This window comes from Phacochoerus africanus, chromosome 4 (assembly GCF_016906955.1).
Source record: "Phacochoerus africanus isolate WHEZ1 chromosome 4, ROS_Pafr_v1, whole genome shotgun sequence".
Taxonomy (NCBI): Eukaryota; Metazoa; Chordata; class Mammalia; order Artiodactyla; family Suidae; genus Phacochoerus; species Phacochoerus africanus.
Genome location: NC_062547.1, coordinates 115,848,863 through 115,864,422, shown reverse-complemented (window position 1 = coordinate 115,864,422; position 15,560 = coordinate 115,848,863). Strand labels below are relative to the sequence as shown.

Below are 15,560 nucleotides of genomic sequence, written 5' to 3'. Positions count from 1 at the left end.
TAATTACACAAAGCAGAATTAGGGGTTCTAACCTTTTAACTAAATTCAAATCAACAACAACCATCACCAAAAAATACTCAAAATAAAAGTTTGCAGTCCTAAAGTCTGATCTCTATTCTGGAGTATCAAAAAGGCCAAATGAGCTTTCTTAAGGTTCATGCAACTCACTCCTTTTCTCAATTTTGCAGGAGGAGAGAACCTAAGAGATTGCATATAACCTCACCATTATCAGGTCCTACTCCCTGCTGTTTGAGATAAAAAACACTCCAAGGATAAAATATAGTCAGGTTAGAAAAATCCCCAAATACATTCACATTCAAAAAGTACATACTCCAGGAGTTACCACTGTGGCTCAGTGGTTAACGAATCCGACTAGAAACCATGAGGTTGCGGGTTCGATCCCTGGCCTGGCTCAGTGGGTTAAGGACCCGGCGTTGCCGTGAGCTGTGGTGTAGGTTGCAGATGCAGCTCGGATCCCGCATTGCTATGGCTGTGGTGTAGGCCGGCAGCTACAGCTTCAATTAGACCCCTACCCTGGGACCCTCCATATGCTGAGAGAGTGGCCCTAGAAATGGCAAAAAGACAAAACAAAAACAAAAAAACCAAAAAGTATATAATCCATTAACTACAGGTAAAAGTCACATGTAAAGCCAATGACTGAGAAAACTTCTGATAAGATTAGGCATTTAAAAACTTACCACCCAGACGGAAGATCCCAAGTTCTAATAGAACAATCCATTGAAGCACTTATTAACCAACGACCATCAGGACTGAAAGCCTTTAAATTAAAGGAAAAAAAAAAATATATATATATATACACACACACGTGCATATATATGTATTTATGTAGGTATATATTGTTTATATGTATTGTATATATTTAACAGCTTAAATAATATAAGAAATAAAAAGATAATGCATGCTTCATTAAAAAAGTTTGCATAAAATTTATACATTATCTAACATTAAAAAAAAATACCATTTCTTATACACCACTACTTTGGATACAGCTAAAGATTAGACTTTTACATGAATCATGAAACATTTAAAAAGGAAGAGTATCACCAATTTTCAATTTAGACAATTAACAGACTGTTTGACTACTAATTGTTTTTAACATGAAACTGCTCTTCTGAGAATATTCAATTAGAAATATTTTGTTAGCCTAATTTCAGTTATAAAATATCTGTGAAAGCAACAAAAGCTGCATTTCCTTGAAAGAGTCTATATATTGGACTAACTTTCTTTTTTTTTTTTTGTCTTTTTGCCATTTCTCGGGCCACTCTCACGGCATATGGAGGTTCCCAGGCTAGGGGTCGAATCGGAGCTGTAGCCACTGGCCTACACCAGAGCCACAGCAACACAGGATCTGAGCCGCGTTTGCAATCTACACCACAGCTCACGGCAACGCCAGATCCTTAACCCACTGAGCAAGGGCAGGGACCGAACCCGCAACCTCATGGTTCCTAGTCGGATTTGTTAACCACGGCGCCACGACAGGAACTCCCATGGACTAACTTTCTAAGAATTAATCCAAAATGATTTTGAAAACAAGAGTACAAATTCTCTTAAAATAGTGAAGTTACTAAAGAAGTCCTATTTCTACTTGTAGATTCAGTTAAAAATCTTTTCTTCCTTATTATGATGTTTATTTTCAAAATATAATTTAAAACCACAATAGTCAGGTTTTCAAAATAAATTTAAATAAATTACTTTTGCCACCTTTAAGAAGTTGAATCTTTGCAGCTGATAAAAATGGAAAAATAACAGCTCTCCTTGCCTGCAGCATGTGAGGCTTAAACCAGATCAAATGTGAAAGAAGACCCAAATGGAAAAACTATAAGATTATAATGGTAATAGATTGTTCATCAGGGAGTTTAAACACACCATAGAGGTTACAATCATCCAATGATACTGGGATAAGTGAACACTAACTTAGTCATCAGGCTGCAGTGATAATCAAATCTTAAGATACAGAAAGGTCGATTTACAGAAGGACAGTGCAGATTACAAAGAATGGGAACATGACTCTGATAGGCAAAGTCATACTATAAATGCTCATAAATTTAACTGGACAGGAGTAATTTATTATTGACTAGGAGAAATTCCAAACACATAACTTGAAAGTCTGAAAAGCAAAGAAAAAGGAAGAGTTAAGTTGGCACTGAGAAATGTTTTCAAAAATGCAATTTCATGAAAATTACTCCACTCCCACTCCCATTTCTATTAATGCTGTCGCAACAAATTCTGTTAATGGGTAGTTCTGCCAATTTCCTATCTGCAGAACAAAACAATTTCCTGACCACATTTCCCCCTGTTTTTAAGGCAATAGGTAAACATTACAAATTCAGATTCTTGTGTGAGAACTGATAGGTAAATGTAGCTGATGGGAGTACCACTAAATAGCTAGGATTTTATTTTGATTTTCCTATTTTCAAGTTAAACAAGTTATCTACAATTGATACAAAATCTTCAACATATATTTTTACACTTGATTTTAGCCAAAAGGCCGAGAAGCAATCAACATACATTTTTAATACTAGAGTACTTCTGAAAATATTTCTCACAAGAACATAATAGTAAGCTAAAACACATTTTTATTAATTAAATTCTTTTGAAGTTAAGACATATCAACTCTAGAAATAACACTAAACTAGAATAAACCAAGTACCAGATCTTCCTGGTCTCCTACTATTAATTCATTATGCATGTAGAAAAAGAGATATAAGTTTTCTCAGCTTAGCTTAGTATTAAGTAAAAAATGATATACTTAAGTTTCAATGAATCATTCATTCTCCAAAGTATATTTTGGCCTTGTTTACAGTTTAAGAGGAAAAGATGAACTCTGGGATTTTAATAGCATTGGCTTCCTGAGAAATATAAAACTCCGTTTATTTCTAAATTTTCCTTAAAAAAAAAAATTCTTTCAAATTAGTTTCCAAATTATTTATTTTCAACATCTCCACACACAATGAATTTAGTGCTGTTAAAAGATAAAAGTTTCATTTATTTGAACATTTTAAACCTAAACAGATGTAGAAATGAATCAGTTTTATTTAAACATCTAAAGTTTGTTTTACCATGTCATTTATTTGGCCTTGGTGTCCAGAAAACTCTCTGACAATCTTCCTAGTTTCTATGTCCAAAACACTAATGGAGAAGTCATCCAAGGCGAGTCCCAGAATGCCACTAGTAAGATAAATGCACCAATTTTAATAAACAAACAAAACCTTGAGCCAAAATCTCATAGTCATTTCATTTTTGTTAATCAGGCATACTTTTGGGGGACATTAGGCAAAATGCTATTCTTTTCTATGAAAGTCTGGTTTTACCCACTTGGTAAATTATGGTACACTGATCACTGAACATGAGGGCTAAGGCACCCTCTGCGCAGTCAAAAAGCTGCATATAACTTTATAGGTGGCCCTCTGTGTCCATGGTTCTGCAAACCAACAGTGGATCATGTAGTGCTATAGCATTTAGTGAAAGAAAGTTGTATATAAATGGACCTGCCCAGTTCAAACCTGTGTTGTTCAAAAGTCTACTGTACTTTACTTAAATTAAGAATTTTTACTGAAAACATCCAGAAGAAAGTCCATCATCATTAAAAGAAAAACTTTACCTGTCTCTATGTAATAGCATCATATTCGGAGATGAATCAAGGCTCACAGAATGAATTAAAATTTTGTTCTTAAAGTTCCAGAACTTGAGTAATCCTTCACTACCAGCTGAAATTGTCAACTGGTTTAATCCATCCACTGCAACACCTCTAATGGATCCTTTATGGGCTTTTTAAAGTACATGTTAAAAGAAAAATGAAATAAGTTTGCATCACCTCTCTGAATACTACAGAGTGATTATTTAAATATCTAGGTACCCACTATTTAACTCCTCTAATACCTTTAAATTAATTTGGATTTTTAGGGAACAGAGAGACGATTATAACACAAGTAATTTAAAAATCCATCAGGTTAATGCCATGAAGGTGTCAAAAAATAGTTAATATTTTCTGCTTAAAGCAAAGAGAAGAAAACAAAAACTTTAATTTCTGTAATATCCACTCCCCTCTAATACAAGTATGACTTCATCCTCTTTGAGTACTTTATTTTACTTTTGTCTTTTAGGGCCGCACCCGCAACATATGGAGGTTCCCAGGCCAGAGGTTGAATTGGAGCTGTAGCCACTGGTCTACCCCACAGCCACAGCCACATCAGATATGAGCCACATTTGTAACCTACACCACAGCTCACAGCAACACCGGATCCTTAACCTGGTGTTTCTAGTAGGTAAAATGGCAATATATGCCACATAGGATTGATGATAACCCACCTACAACTTCAGCAAAATGCCTGGCACTCAAGAATTTAATAAATGCCAGCGATAGTTATTAGCCTTATATCTATTTATATTACTTCTTAAAAAAAATTTAAAAAAATTCAATACCTTGATCCTTGCCAAAACTTCCTCGATGTATACCAGACTGCATGTTATATACATCTATAGTTCCTGATGAGAGACCAATGACAGCAAAGTTTCCACAAGAAGTTATATCCACTGCCTTAAGGGAAAAAAAAAATTAAACACAAATGACTAGAAAATAACTAACATTTTTATTGTACTTTATGGTTTCTAAAGTAATCTTTAATACTTATCTCGATTTTAAAAAAAACCATGATAAATGAAATGCTTCATTAATTTTCTTAAACATAATGTAATTATATTTGGATATATAAGAAATATCTGCTTGATTCTACCTTCATTCTCTAGGAGGTATGAAGAAATTACTATCTAAGATGACAAAACATAACCAATGTTAATTCAATTGAAATTTACAAAGTCAGGAGAATGGTTTATCAGCTGGCCTTCAATTTTTAATTTATTCACAACAGCGCTAAAGTCAAAGCATTCTACTGCCTAATTTGTACCTTGCCTTACTTTCGTTAATTGCTTCTATAGCTGATATAAAACTGAAAATGTATGTTAGGATGGCCAATGAAAAAGCCCATAATATTTTAATTACAACATGTTAGTAAGGAAATACATAAGATATTGCATGGAAAACATTTAGTTTATAAGCAGTTTCTGTAAAATAAACTCATTTTAATACTTAAGGTAACAATATTTAAAGCAGCAATAATTAAAAAGATGCATTTTTTTCTGTTAAAAACATGGGACTGGCTCTGTAGTGCACCATGGCCAGAGAAATCCTTCATTGCCACTGCGGATCAGTCAGATGTCACCCATTCCAGAGTTCATTCAAAAGACTGATGAATTTATGCCTAAAGAAAGAGATGACTTCTAAGACCTAAAAGAAAATATTTGAAAGGATATTCAATAGTACAAAGCAGCATAAAATTGCTACACTGAGCCAAGACACATTTACACAGCATTCACATAAATATGCTGCACTTACATGTATTTTTCCAGATAATATAGCTTACTACTTAAAAAAATTTTAGATAGAAAATTATGAACTAGGAGTTCCTGTCGTGGCGCCGTGGTTAACAAATCCGACTAGGAACCATGAGGTTGCGGGTTCGGTCCCTGGCCTTGCTCAGTGGGTTAACGATCCGGCGTTGCCGTGAGCTGTGGTGTAGGTTGCAGACGCGGCTCAGATCCCACGTTGCTGTGGCTATGGTGTAGGCCAGTGGCTACAGCTCCGATTCGACCCCTAGCCTGGGAACCTCCATATGCCACGGAAGCTGCCCAAGAAATAGCAAAAAGACAAAAAAAAAAAAAAGAAACAAAAAAAAAGAAAGAAAGAAAATTATGAACTAATCTTTAAAAGCATTCTAGGAATTTCCGTCATGGCACAATGGAAATGAATCCAACTAGAAACCATGAGGTTGCAGGTTCGATCCTTGGCCTCACTCAGTGGGTGAGCTGCGGTGTAGGTTGCAGACGCAGCTCATTGCTGTGGCTCTGGAGTAGGCTGGTGGCCACAGCTCCGATTTGACCCCTAGCTGGGAACCTCCATATGCCGCAAGTGTGGCCCTAAAAACAATGAAAAACAAAAAAATAAAATAAAATAAAAAAACAAAAGCATTCTATCTTCCTAAATAATCTTACCTATTTTAAATAACTCATAAATGTTTATGCTAATGTTATATAATTATGCTATCAGGAACTAGTGAAGATACTACAGCATACATAATTACAAAGAAATCTGTTCAAAATGCGAAGTTTTAATTTTAATATGCATTTTCAAAAGCAGAGACATCCCCTAACAAACTATTAGAACTAAGAGATAAGTTCGGCAAGATTATAAGATACAAGGTCAATACGCAAAAATCAATTATATTTCCTTATATTAGCAATGAGCATCCGAAACGAAATTAAGAACTCTATTTACAACAGCACTGAAAATAATAAAACACTAAGAAAAAATTTAATCAAAGAAGTATGAGGCTTGTATACTGACAACCACAAAACATTGTGGCCAGAAATTAAAGTTCTAAATAAATGCAAAGACATCCTATGTTTATGGATCAAAACACATCCTATGTTACTGGATCAGAAGTAACATTTATATGTTAAGAGTCCTCAAATTGAGCTAAGGAACCAACAAGACCCCTTTCAAAATCCTAGCTGCCTTATTTGCAAAAATTGACAAGCTGATCCTAAAATGCAATGGAAATGCAACAGATTAGAACAGCCAAAATACTCTTGAAAAAAAAGAACAAACTTGGACAATTCAGTCTTCCTGATTTCAAAAAACTTACTACAAAGGTAACCATAAACAAGACAGTGTCACACGAGCATAAAAATAGACATTGTAACAATTAAAGAAAAGTGAGGGTCCAGAAATAAGCCCTCACATTCATGTCAAATGATTTTTGACAAAGGTAGCAAGATCATTCAATGGGGAAAGAACGGTGTTTTAGACAAATGATAATGACATAACTAGATATCCAAATACAAAAGAATGAACTTCCACATACACAAAACACTATGTGTGAAAATTAACTCTAAAGGAGTTACAAACATAAATTTAAAAGCTAAGATTATGAAACTCTTAGAAGAAATCACAGGAGAAGTTCTCCTGTAACATAGCAGGTTGAGGATCTGGCATTGTCACAGAAGTGGCTCAGGTTCCCGCAGTGGCATGGGTTTGATCCCTGGACCAAGGTCTTTTTTACATGCTCTAGACAAAGCCAAAAAAATGAAAATGAAATCACAGGAATAAATTTTCATGGCCCTGGCTTAGGCAATGTTTTTCAAAAACCACAAACAGGAATTTCCTGGTGGCTCAGCAGGTTAAGGTCTAGCATTGTCTCTGTAGCACGTGTTTGATCCCTGCCCTTGGAGCTTCTGAATGCTGTGGATACACTCAAACATACAAACAAAGATACCTTGGACTTCAAAATTAAAACCACTTGATGCTGAAATGACACCAAAAAGAAAAGGAAATGATAGCTCACAGAATGCGAGAAAATATTTTCAAGTCACATACACGATAAAGGACTTGTATACAAAATATATAAATAGCTATTACAACTCAAAAATAAAAAGATAAATAATCCCATTAAACAGCAGGCAGAGAACCTGAATAGACATTTCTCCAAGGAAGATATACAAACGAATAGCCAACAAGTACAATAAAAGATGCTAAACATCGTTAAGTCACTGGGGAAATGCAAATCAGAGCCAAAGTGATACACTACTTTATTAGGACAGCAATAATCAAAGGAACAGACAGAAATTCCCATTGTGGCTTTAGCAGGTTAAGAATCCAACTAGTATCCATGAGGATGCAGGTCCAATTCCTGGCCTCACTCACTGAGTTGGGGATCTGGTGTTGCCACAAGCCTTGGTGTAGGTCACAGAGAGTTCAGATCTGGCATGGCTGTGGCTGTGATGTAGGCTGGCAGCTGCAGCTCCAATTTGACCCCTAGCCTGGCAACTTCCATGTACTGCAGGTGTGGCCCTAAAAAGAAAAAAAAAAAGAACAAATGATCTCAACTGCTGGCTAAAATGTACAGAAATTAGAATTCTTATACATTGCTGGTGAGAATGTAAAATGGTGCAGTCACTTTAGAAAGCTGGTTGGCAGTTCCTCAAAAATGTTAAGAGTTACATTATGACCTAAAAATTCCACTCCTAGGTATAAACAGAGAGAAACAAAAGTATATGTCCACACAAAAACTTGTGCACTAATGTTCATAGGAACATTATTTATAATAGCCAAAAAGTAGTAACAACACAAATGTCCACCAACTATCAATGGCTAAACAAAATGTGATTTATCTAAAACCTGAAATATTATTCGGCAATAAAAGGAATGAAACATTGATACATGCCACAACACGGATGAACCTTAAAACATGCTAAGTGAAAGAAACCTGTCACACAGACCATATATTGTATGATTTCATCACTCTAAAATGCCCAGAATAGGCAAATCTATAGAAACAGAAAGCAGGCTGTGTCTGCCCAGTTTGGGAAGATTGGGAAAGGGGAAAGCAAGACAATGGGGATTATTGCTCTCATTTTAGAGGTAATGAGAATGTTCTCAAATGAGATTACATTTTGGTGATAACTGCACAACACAATGAAGACACTAAAACCTGTTAAGTTGTATACTTTAAGTGAGTGAATTTTATGGTATGTGAATTATATATCAGTAAAACATTTTTGACAAAGCAGAGGCAACAACTGCACAAACCAAATTTAACATCGTTTCTTTATACCTTAAAAGACTTACACATTATCAAAAGAAAATAAAATTTCAAAAGAGAAGTAAGACGTTAACACTGGCATTTAAAAACTGTTTTTTAAAAGGCTTGGACAAAACTCAGACAAATACAAGAAATAAAGGATTTAAATAACTTCTACAGCTATAACTCATTAAGGATTTAGCTAAATCTTACTCCTATACTGGAAAGAAGAAAGGGAGGGAGAGGATAGAGGGCGGAAGGGAAGAAGGAAGAAAGGAAAAGAGAAAGAAAAACAGAAAGAAAGAAAAGGAAGAATCTTAAGATTCATTCACTGAATATAGTACTGTATACACAACATGAATTCAGGTAAGAGTGTATTGATAAATGCTCAAATCTTGCTCAAACAGTATTCTGAATAATCCTACATTAAGCGGAAAGTTAAAGTAATGAATATACTATATTTAATTAAGCCAAGTTTAACTTAAAATAATTTTCTCGGAGTTCTCGTCATGGATCAGTGGAAACGAATCTGACTAGTATTCCATCCCTGGCCTCGCTCAGTGGGTTAAGGGTCAGGTGTTGTGGTGGCTCAGATTCCGTGTTGCTGCGGCTGTGACACAGGCTGGTGGCTACAGCTCCAATTTGACCCCTAGCCTTGGGAACCTCCATATGTAGCAGGTATGGGCGTAAAAGACTAAATAAATAAATAAATAGTTCTCTCCAAGCTGGAAGACTTAACACTATTAGACAATAATTTCAAAATGTTAAACTACGTTCTTTGTTCTTTCAACCAATACTATTTGTAAACTTGAGTAAAACAAGAGTCACAGGACAGTATTATAGAAGAAAGTGCCCTTATAAACAAGTTCACTTACTGTTGCAGTTATGTCATCTTTCTTCAGCTCTTTGGGCTTGAGAAAGTAAGCACCTATTGTAGATCTTTGATAGTTCCAGGTTGAACAAGATAGCTTACCCTGATGGCAAGCAATGATACCATCCCAGTCACTTTCACGAGCTTCCTCTAAGACAAAATTAAAATCAAAAATCAAATTGCTTTTCTTTCTCTCATTCATTCATTCATTCACCTATTATTTATTAAGTAGTTCATATTCTATGTTGTAATTAAGTACTAGGGACAGAATGGTAAACAGGTGATTCCTGATAGCTATCAGCTTTCAATCTAACGAGATTCTGATTAGAAGAAATCACGATAAAGTGTGATAGGGTCTCATAAGGGCACTCAGGAAGAGTTTAAGAGTTAAGAGATGTTGGGAGAGTAACGAATGGCTCTTTGAAAGAAGCAATAATGGGGGGGGGGGGTCCACAGCTGATAGGGGATGAGAGACACGGAGTAACTTGAACAATATTAAGCACAGCAAATAAATCAAGTATTTTCTTGAGAGGACTGGGAGGAGGGAAAGGCAACTGGGTCATATTACTGGGGTCTTGAAAGCCATGTTAAGAAGAGGAGATTCCACCCAAAAGGTAATAAGGGGCCACTGAAAGAATTTTAAACAGGTGAATGATTCAGATGTTTTAGAAAGATCACTCAGGCTCCAAGACAAAAAATAGACAAGAGGGTGGTCAGGATGAAAGTTAAAAAAAACTACCATCATCAGGTTGAAATGATGAAAATCACCATTTCCATAACATTGAAATGGAAATGGTACCTAAGCAGTTTTTTTCTATGACAGTTTTCCCTCAATAATCTTATCACCTATCTAAATTTTTCTTAAAAAATCACTTCTTCCAATGAAACACTGCTCAAAGGACACAGCATACTAAGACCTCAGTGTGGTTAGGTCTTTATTAAATTAGCCAGAGCTCTATGTTCTCAGCTCTCAACTTTTTCCATTAGTGACTTTCTTATACCATGCACATAATAGAATAAACAGAAGGGCTACAAAATGAAATGTCAAATATTCCATATTAATAGCTTATAGAGAAGAACAAAGCCTGAAATTAATAGATAACAAGTTCAAATTATAAATAATTCATTTTTAGTCTTCACGCAAGATTAGTATGCACTTGGGATGGATTCTGGGTTCTTATTAATCCTTATAAAAACATTTACTAAAGTGGAAGAAACAAAGAAACACATAGGAGGAAATCAATAACAGAGCAGAACTCGAAACACAGCATGAAGTTACTTACCAGCTGCAAACTCTGTGATGGGTGGAAGTCTCACTGTCATGGCATTCTGAAGTCCTTTACGTTTGACTCTCTTTTTATTTATTAATCCTGGGGTGAGGGGAGAGTGCAATACAGTTATGAATTCTTTTTAATGAAAAAATGTATATAAAAGAAAAACTACCCATTGCCTTGAACTATAAAGTTTAAGACATTCCCATTTAAGCCAGGTGCAAAATAAAGATATTATGACCGCTATTAGCAATAGAGTTGTAGTTAGAAATAAAAATGCTGTCTGTACAGCACTCAAAATATTACCTAAAAAAAAAAACAAATTATACTAAAATATATAAAATACCAGTGAGTAATCTTAAATATGTAGAACCAATAGGAGGAAAACCAAAAAAATTTCACTAAGGAACATTAAAGACAACCTGAATGAGGATATATCATATTTCTAAATGTGACAGTTCTTAAAAATATCAAATCACTCCATTTTGATTCCAAGAATTATTTTGGATACTGATTTTAAAATAATCCTGAAATTCATCTAGAAGTATATACATGCATGCAGAGCGAGCATATTAGCTCTCAAAGAAGTGTAATTATAAATAAAACTGAACTTTTTTTTTTGTCTTTTGTCTTTTTAGGCCCACACCCATGGCATATGGAGGTTCCCAGGCTAGGGGTCTAATCTGAGCTGTAGCTGCTGGCCTATTCCACAGTCATGGCAATGTCAGATCCAAGCTGCATCTGTGACCTACACCACAGCTCACGGCAACACCAGATCCTTAACCCACTGAGTGAGGCCAGGGATCAAACCTCACGGTTCCTAGTTGGATTTGTTTCTGCTGCACCACAATGGGAACTCCAAAACTGAACATTTTTATTTAATAAACAAAATCTTTCAAATGACAGAAACCATGGGATGGAATAGGGCATCAAAAGAGTCCTATCTGCAAAAAGATGAGATATTCCTTACTTTGATGCATTCTCTAAACTCCTTTCCATCTTTAAAATTTTGACCTCCATAGATGGCCTCAAGTTAGATCATCAAAGTCTTTTGGTGTGTTTTTACCATCTAAGATATCTAACTCTTTAATAATCTTATAGCAGCACCTCAACCACGACTTCTATATCACCAATGATCTTAGGAATCTTACTACTACTACTCTTTCATATAAGGAATTTTTATTTCATCCTAGGAAAGAGGAACTTTATCAATGAAAACTCCTCTGGTCGTCTCACAGACTCTTGAAATATTTGTGTGTGTGTGTGTGTCCAGGAGCTTTTTTTCCCCATCTTGCAAATAACCTACCATGTCCCAAGCTCTTGTTGAATTTTTCATGTATCGTGGAAAATGACTGAAGGGTTCCATCCTGACCTGTTGATACAGATAGAAAATGCCTAATCAAGCTTCAGCAAAACAATGGACCATTTGAATCACTGCTCTTATAAAAGCAGGTTCTATGAAAAGCTTGAAGTTAGTCTGCAGCACTTTAAAGAGAGCCAACTGCAACCATCTAATTTATAATATCCAACTGCACATAGAATGCTATTTAGTAAGCACAAAGGATAAAATGAGGCACTAATAATCATCAAAAGATTACCTGAATAGGCAATGGCCACATTTCTGGAATTTTCCCATCCTGCCTCTGATAATTAGCAAACAGAATGATTCTCTAAATGAAAGTAGTATCAGCTACAGTGTTTCCTAAAGTATTCAAAATCAATCACCTCATTTTACACAGATTTCTAAGTCACTCGAAGGGACATCTGAATCTAAAAATATGTCAATAGCAAGCCTAATAAATATTAAACACTCCACTCTCAGTACTTTCTGGAATAAACTAATAGCACAAGGTAGAAACGTACTTGCACTAAGAATCTGTTGTCCATTTTGTCCATAGTATCTTATTTTGGTAAGAGGAGCACTATGTCCCATTCTGAACCTCAAAAGCCGGCCTTCACCTGTGGGACCATCAAATATCCATATCTGCCAAGAAATAAACAAAGTAAGGTTTTTGCACGATGTGTTAAGTGATCTGTAAGGAGTCAAATCATCTTCTAGATAAATCAACTGGCACTACGTAGAGACCGCTGACCCTGGAGTGGGAGTTGGGGAAAGGAAAAGCTGTAACTCCCTCTCTTAACTGAAATCATGTAACCTGCTAAGCTTTCTGTTTCATCTGTATCAGCATCTTATCTCATATTCCCTTCAGCTTCAAGGTTCTGGGCTGATACATTAAAGCAGGCTTGAAATAGCCCAAAGGGAAGGACAGATTAGCAAAGAAAGATAAAAATAATAATCACAGTACCCTGAGAGCATTGTCAGCACCATTTGTGACAAGAAGTGGCTCTCTATGGAGAAATGTTAGCCCAGCAATTGCTGTAGAATGTGCATTTCTCATCTGATTGATTAACTTTTTGTCTTCTAGATCCCAGAGTCCAATATGGCCACATGGGCTTCCAGCTGCCATTACCGGATGACCATCTGTTATGAAAATAAAATATATTAAGAAAAACATGCACCATAAAACAACTCAACTTAATAATTCCTCTTTCTACCCTTTTATCCATTAATATAGTTAAAAAAGAAGACTATATATAATCTATGAATACTCCTTGGCTCTTTCTTATCTAGTATTTCATTCATTTCTATTAGATTTAAATCATAAGAAAATACTAAGAAAACTTCTATAAGCCTCAAAATAATGCATTTTAAGTGTTTTTAACTCTTACCAATAAACATGTTAAGAGTTACCTGTGCGAAATGAAATCGAAGTAATAGGTCCCCAGTCTTGACGAAACTTCATTAATGTTTCATCAAACTTGATGTTGTGAATGATCACCTGACCCGACATAAGACCAACAGCAACAACATCCACAGCTGGTGCCTGAAAATTAAATTACTCAATTTATTGTCTTAATCAACTAGCTTTAATAATCCTGATGACATACATCATTATTTGTGTTATCAAAATAAATAATGGACTACCTTTTTGGAGGCAGTAAAAGCAATTAAATATTACCATTCTGGCATACTCTAATTGACATTTGGCATGGACGTATTTAGGAATGATTTTTCCAAGTTACTTCCCAGTTTCAAATCTGGTAGTCATCATCAGTTACCTCCCTGCCCCCTAAAACATAGCCGAATTGCTAAGAAAACAGTCATAATACAAAGGGCAGCTGATTGTGAAATCAAGAGATCACTGACTGCACAGAAACAGAATAACAAATCTTAGAAGACTTTACCACTTGCATGGCAACAGAAAAAGCCAATTACAAAAGAAGAACTGCTTATGCAAGGAAAACAGGAAAAACCCATAAAACTTGTTAAAAGGCAAGTAAGTTTTTTTGTTTGTTTGTTTTTTGTGGCTGTTCTTACAGTATGTGGAATTCCTCAGGCTAGGGATCAAACCAGTGCTACAGCAGTGACCCAAGCCACTGCAGTGACAATGCCAGATCCTTAACTTACTAAGCTACAGGGAAACTCAAAAGGCAAATAAGTTTTACAATTAGTCTGTTCCAGCTCTATGATTATAAGCTTCATTTTATACAATGGTCTTACAGATTCCATAGCAAGTTTCTCTGTTTTAGCACAGAAGATTAATGCCCAATACCATTATAAAATGGAATCAGGCTAAACATTTTATTACTTTGCCATCAAATAACTACTCTGCATAAGACCCTGTGTAGAAACTGGGGATACTAAAACAAATATGATGCCTTGCCCTCAAAGGATCTAATCATCTGATGCCTTTGGGGTTGTCTGGGGGGCTAAAAGTGTATCAAGGTTGAAGGTAGTAAGAGAGAGAATGAAAGAATGTATACGAACTGGGCAGGAATAAACAATGAATATTTGGAAAGACAAGGGTACATGGTCTACATATGTGTCCAAAATACTGATCCTCTGCAGACAGTTATTCCTTCATACATGTCCTACAGACTCACAAAAAAGCAGTTATTTCTGGAACAGAACAACATTTAATGACTTATTAAGATTTGGGCCCTAATTACCTACTTACAAATCTCAAAATCCTAAGAAATTTCTCTGTATGACCTACAATCTCCCTTGCTTCACTGAAAAACTCAACTTCACTCTTTATAAAGCACTGGACTACAAAATGATTAGTAAACGTAGTTCCACAGCAAACATAGATTCAGAGCTAATTCCAGGCAAAAAGGTTTCCACAAAGGTATTATTTTCAATTACCTTTCCAAAACATTATTATTTTTTTTTGTCTTTTTTGTTGTTGTTGTTGCTATTTCTTGGGCTGCTCCCGCGGCATATGGAGGTTCCCAGGCTAGGGGTTGAATCTGAGCTGTAGCCACTGGCCTACGCCAGAGCCACAGCAACACGGGATCCGAGCCGCGTCTGCAACCTACACCACAGCTCACGGCAACGCCGGATCGTTAACCCACTGAGCAAGGGCAGGGATCGAACCCGCAACCTCATGGTTCCTAGTCGGATTCGTTAACCACTGCGCCACGACGGGAACTCCTAAAACATTATTTTTTAAGGTAGTATTTATAAAGATATACTAGTTAATATTATTATTTTGTCTTTAGGTCTAAAAATACAGTGGACCCCTGAAACTAAAAGATCCTACTATGAACTTCATTTCTTCTTTGACTTAACAGAAAAATACTAACCTGCTGAAGCGCAGTCACTCCAGTTTTCCATCCAGCAAATGTATACAGAAGTTTACTATAAGAAGAAAAATAGTTGAAAACACTGTATTATTAAAAGATAAAATAGTAACAGGT

General features: G+C 35.7%; 1 protein-coding gene across 3 annotated transcripts in view; it reads right to left on the bottom strand.

The window, feature by feature from the left end:
* Positions 1-15,560, bottom strand: part of WDR36 (WD repeat domain 36) — a 44,639-nt gene that overhangs the window by 18,195 nt on the left and 10,884 nt on the right. For all 3 annotated transcript variants that reach the window (XR_007134561.1, XM_047778406.1, XM_047778404.1), the window contains exons 6-16: positions 15,447-15,501; positions 13,552-13,684; positions 13,106-13,281; positions 12,663-12,783; positions 12,106-12,171; positions 10,812-10,898; positions 9,533-9,678; positions 4,444-4,558; positions 3,623-3,788; positions 3,081-3,189; positions 699-778 (exon numbers count right to left, since the gene is read on the bottom strand). Coding sequence is in view for 2 of the 3 variants with exons in the window: in XM_047778406.1 (XP_047634362.1) it covers positions 699-778; positions 3,081-3,189; positions 3,623-3,788; positions 4,444-4,558; positions 9,533-9,678; positions 10,812-10,898; positions 12,106-12,171; positions 12,663-12,783; positions 13,106-13,281; positions 13,552-13,684; positions 15,447-15,501 (1,254 nt within the window). In the remaining variant the exon portion in view is untranslated. The remainder of the gene's footprint in view (positions 1-698; positions 779-3,080; positions 3,190-3,622; positions 3,789-4,443; positions 4,559-9,532; positions 9,679-10,811; positions 10,899-12,105; positions 12,172-12,662; positions 12,784-13,105; positions 13,282-13,551; positions 13,685-15,446; positions 15,502-15,560) is intronic.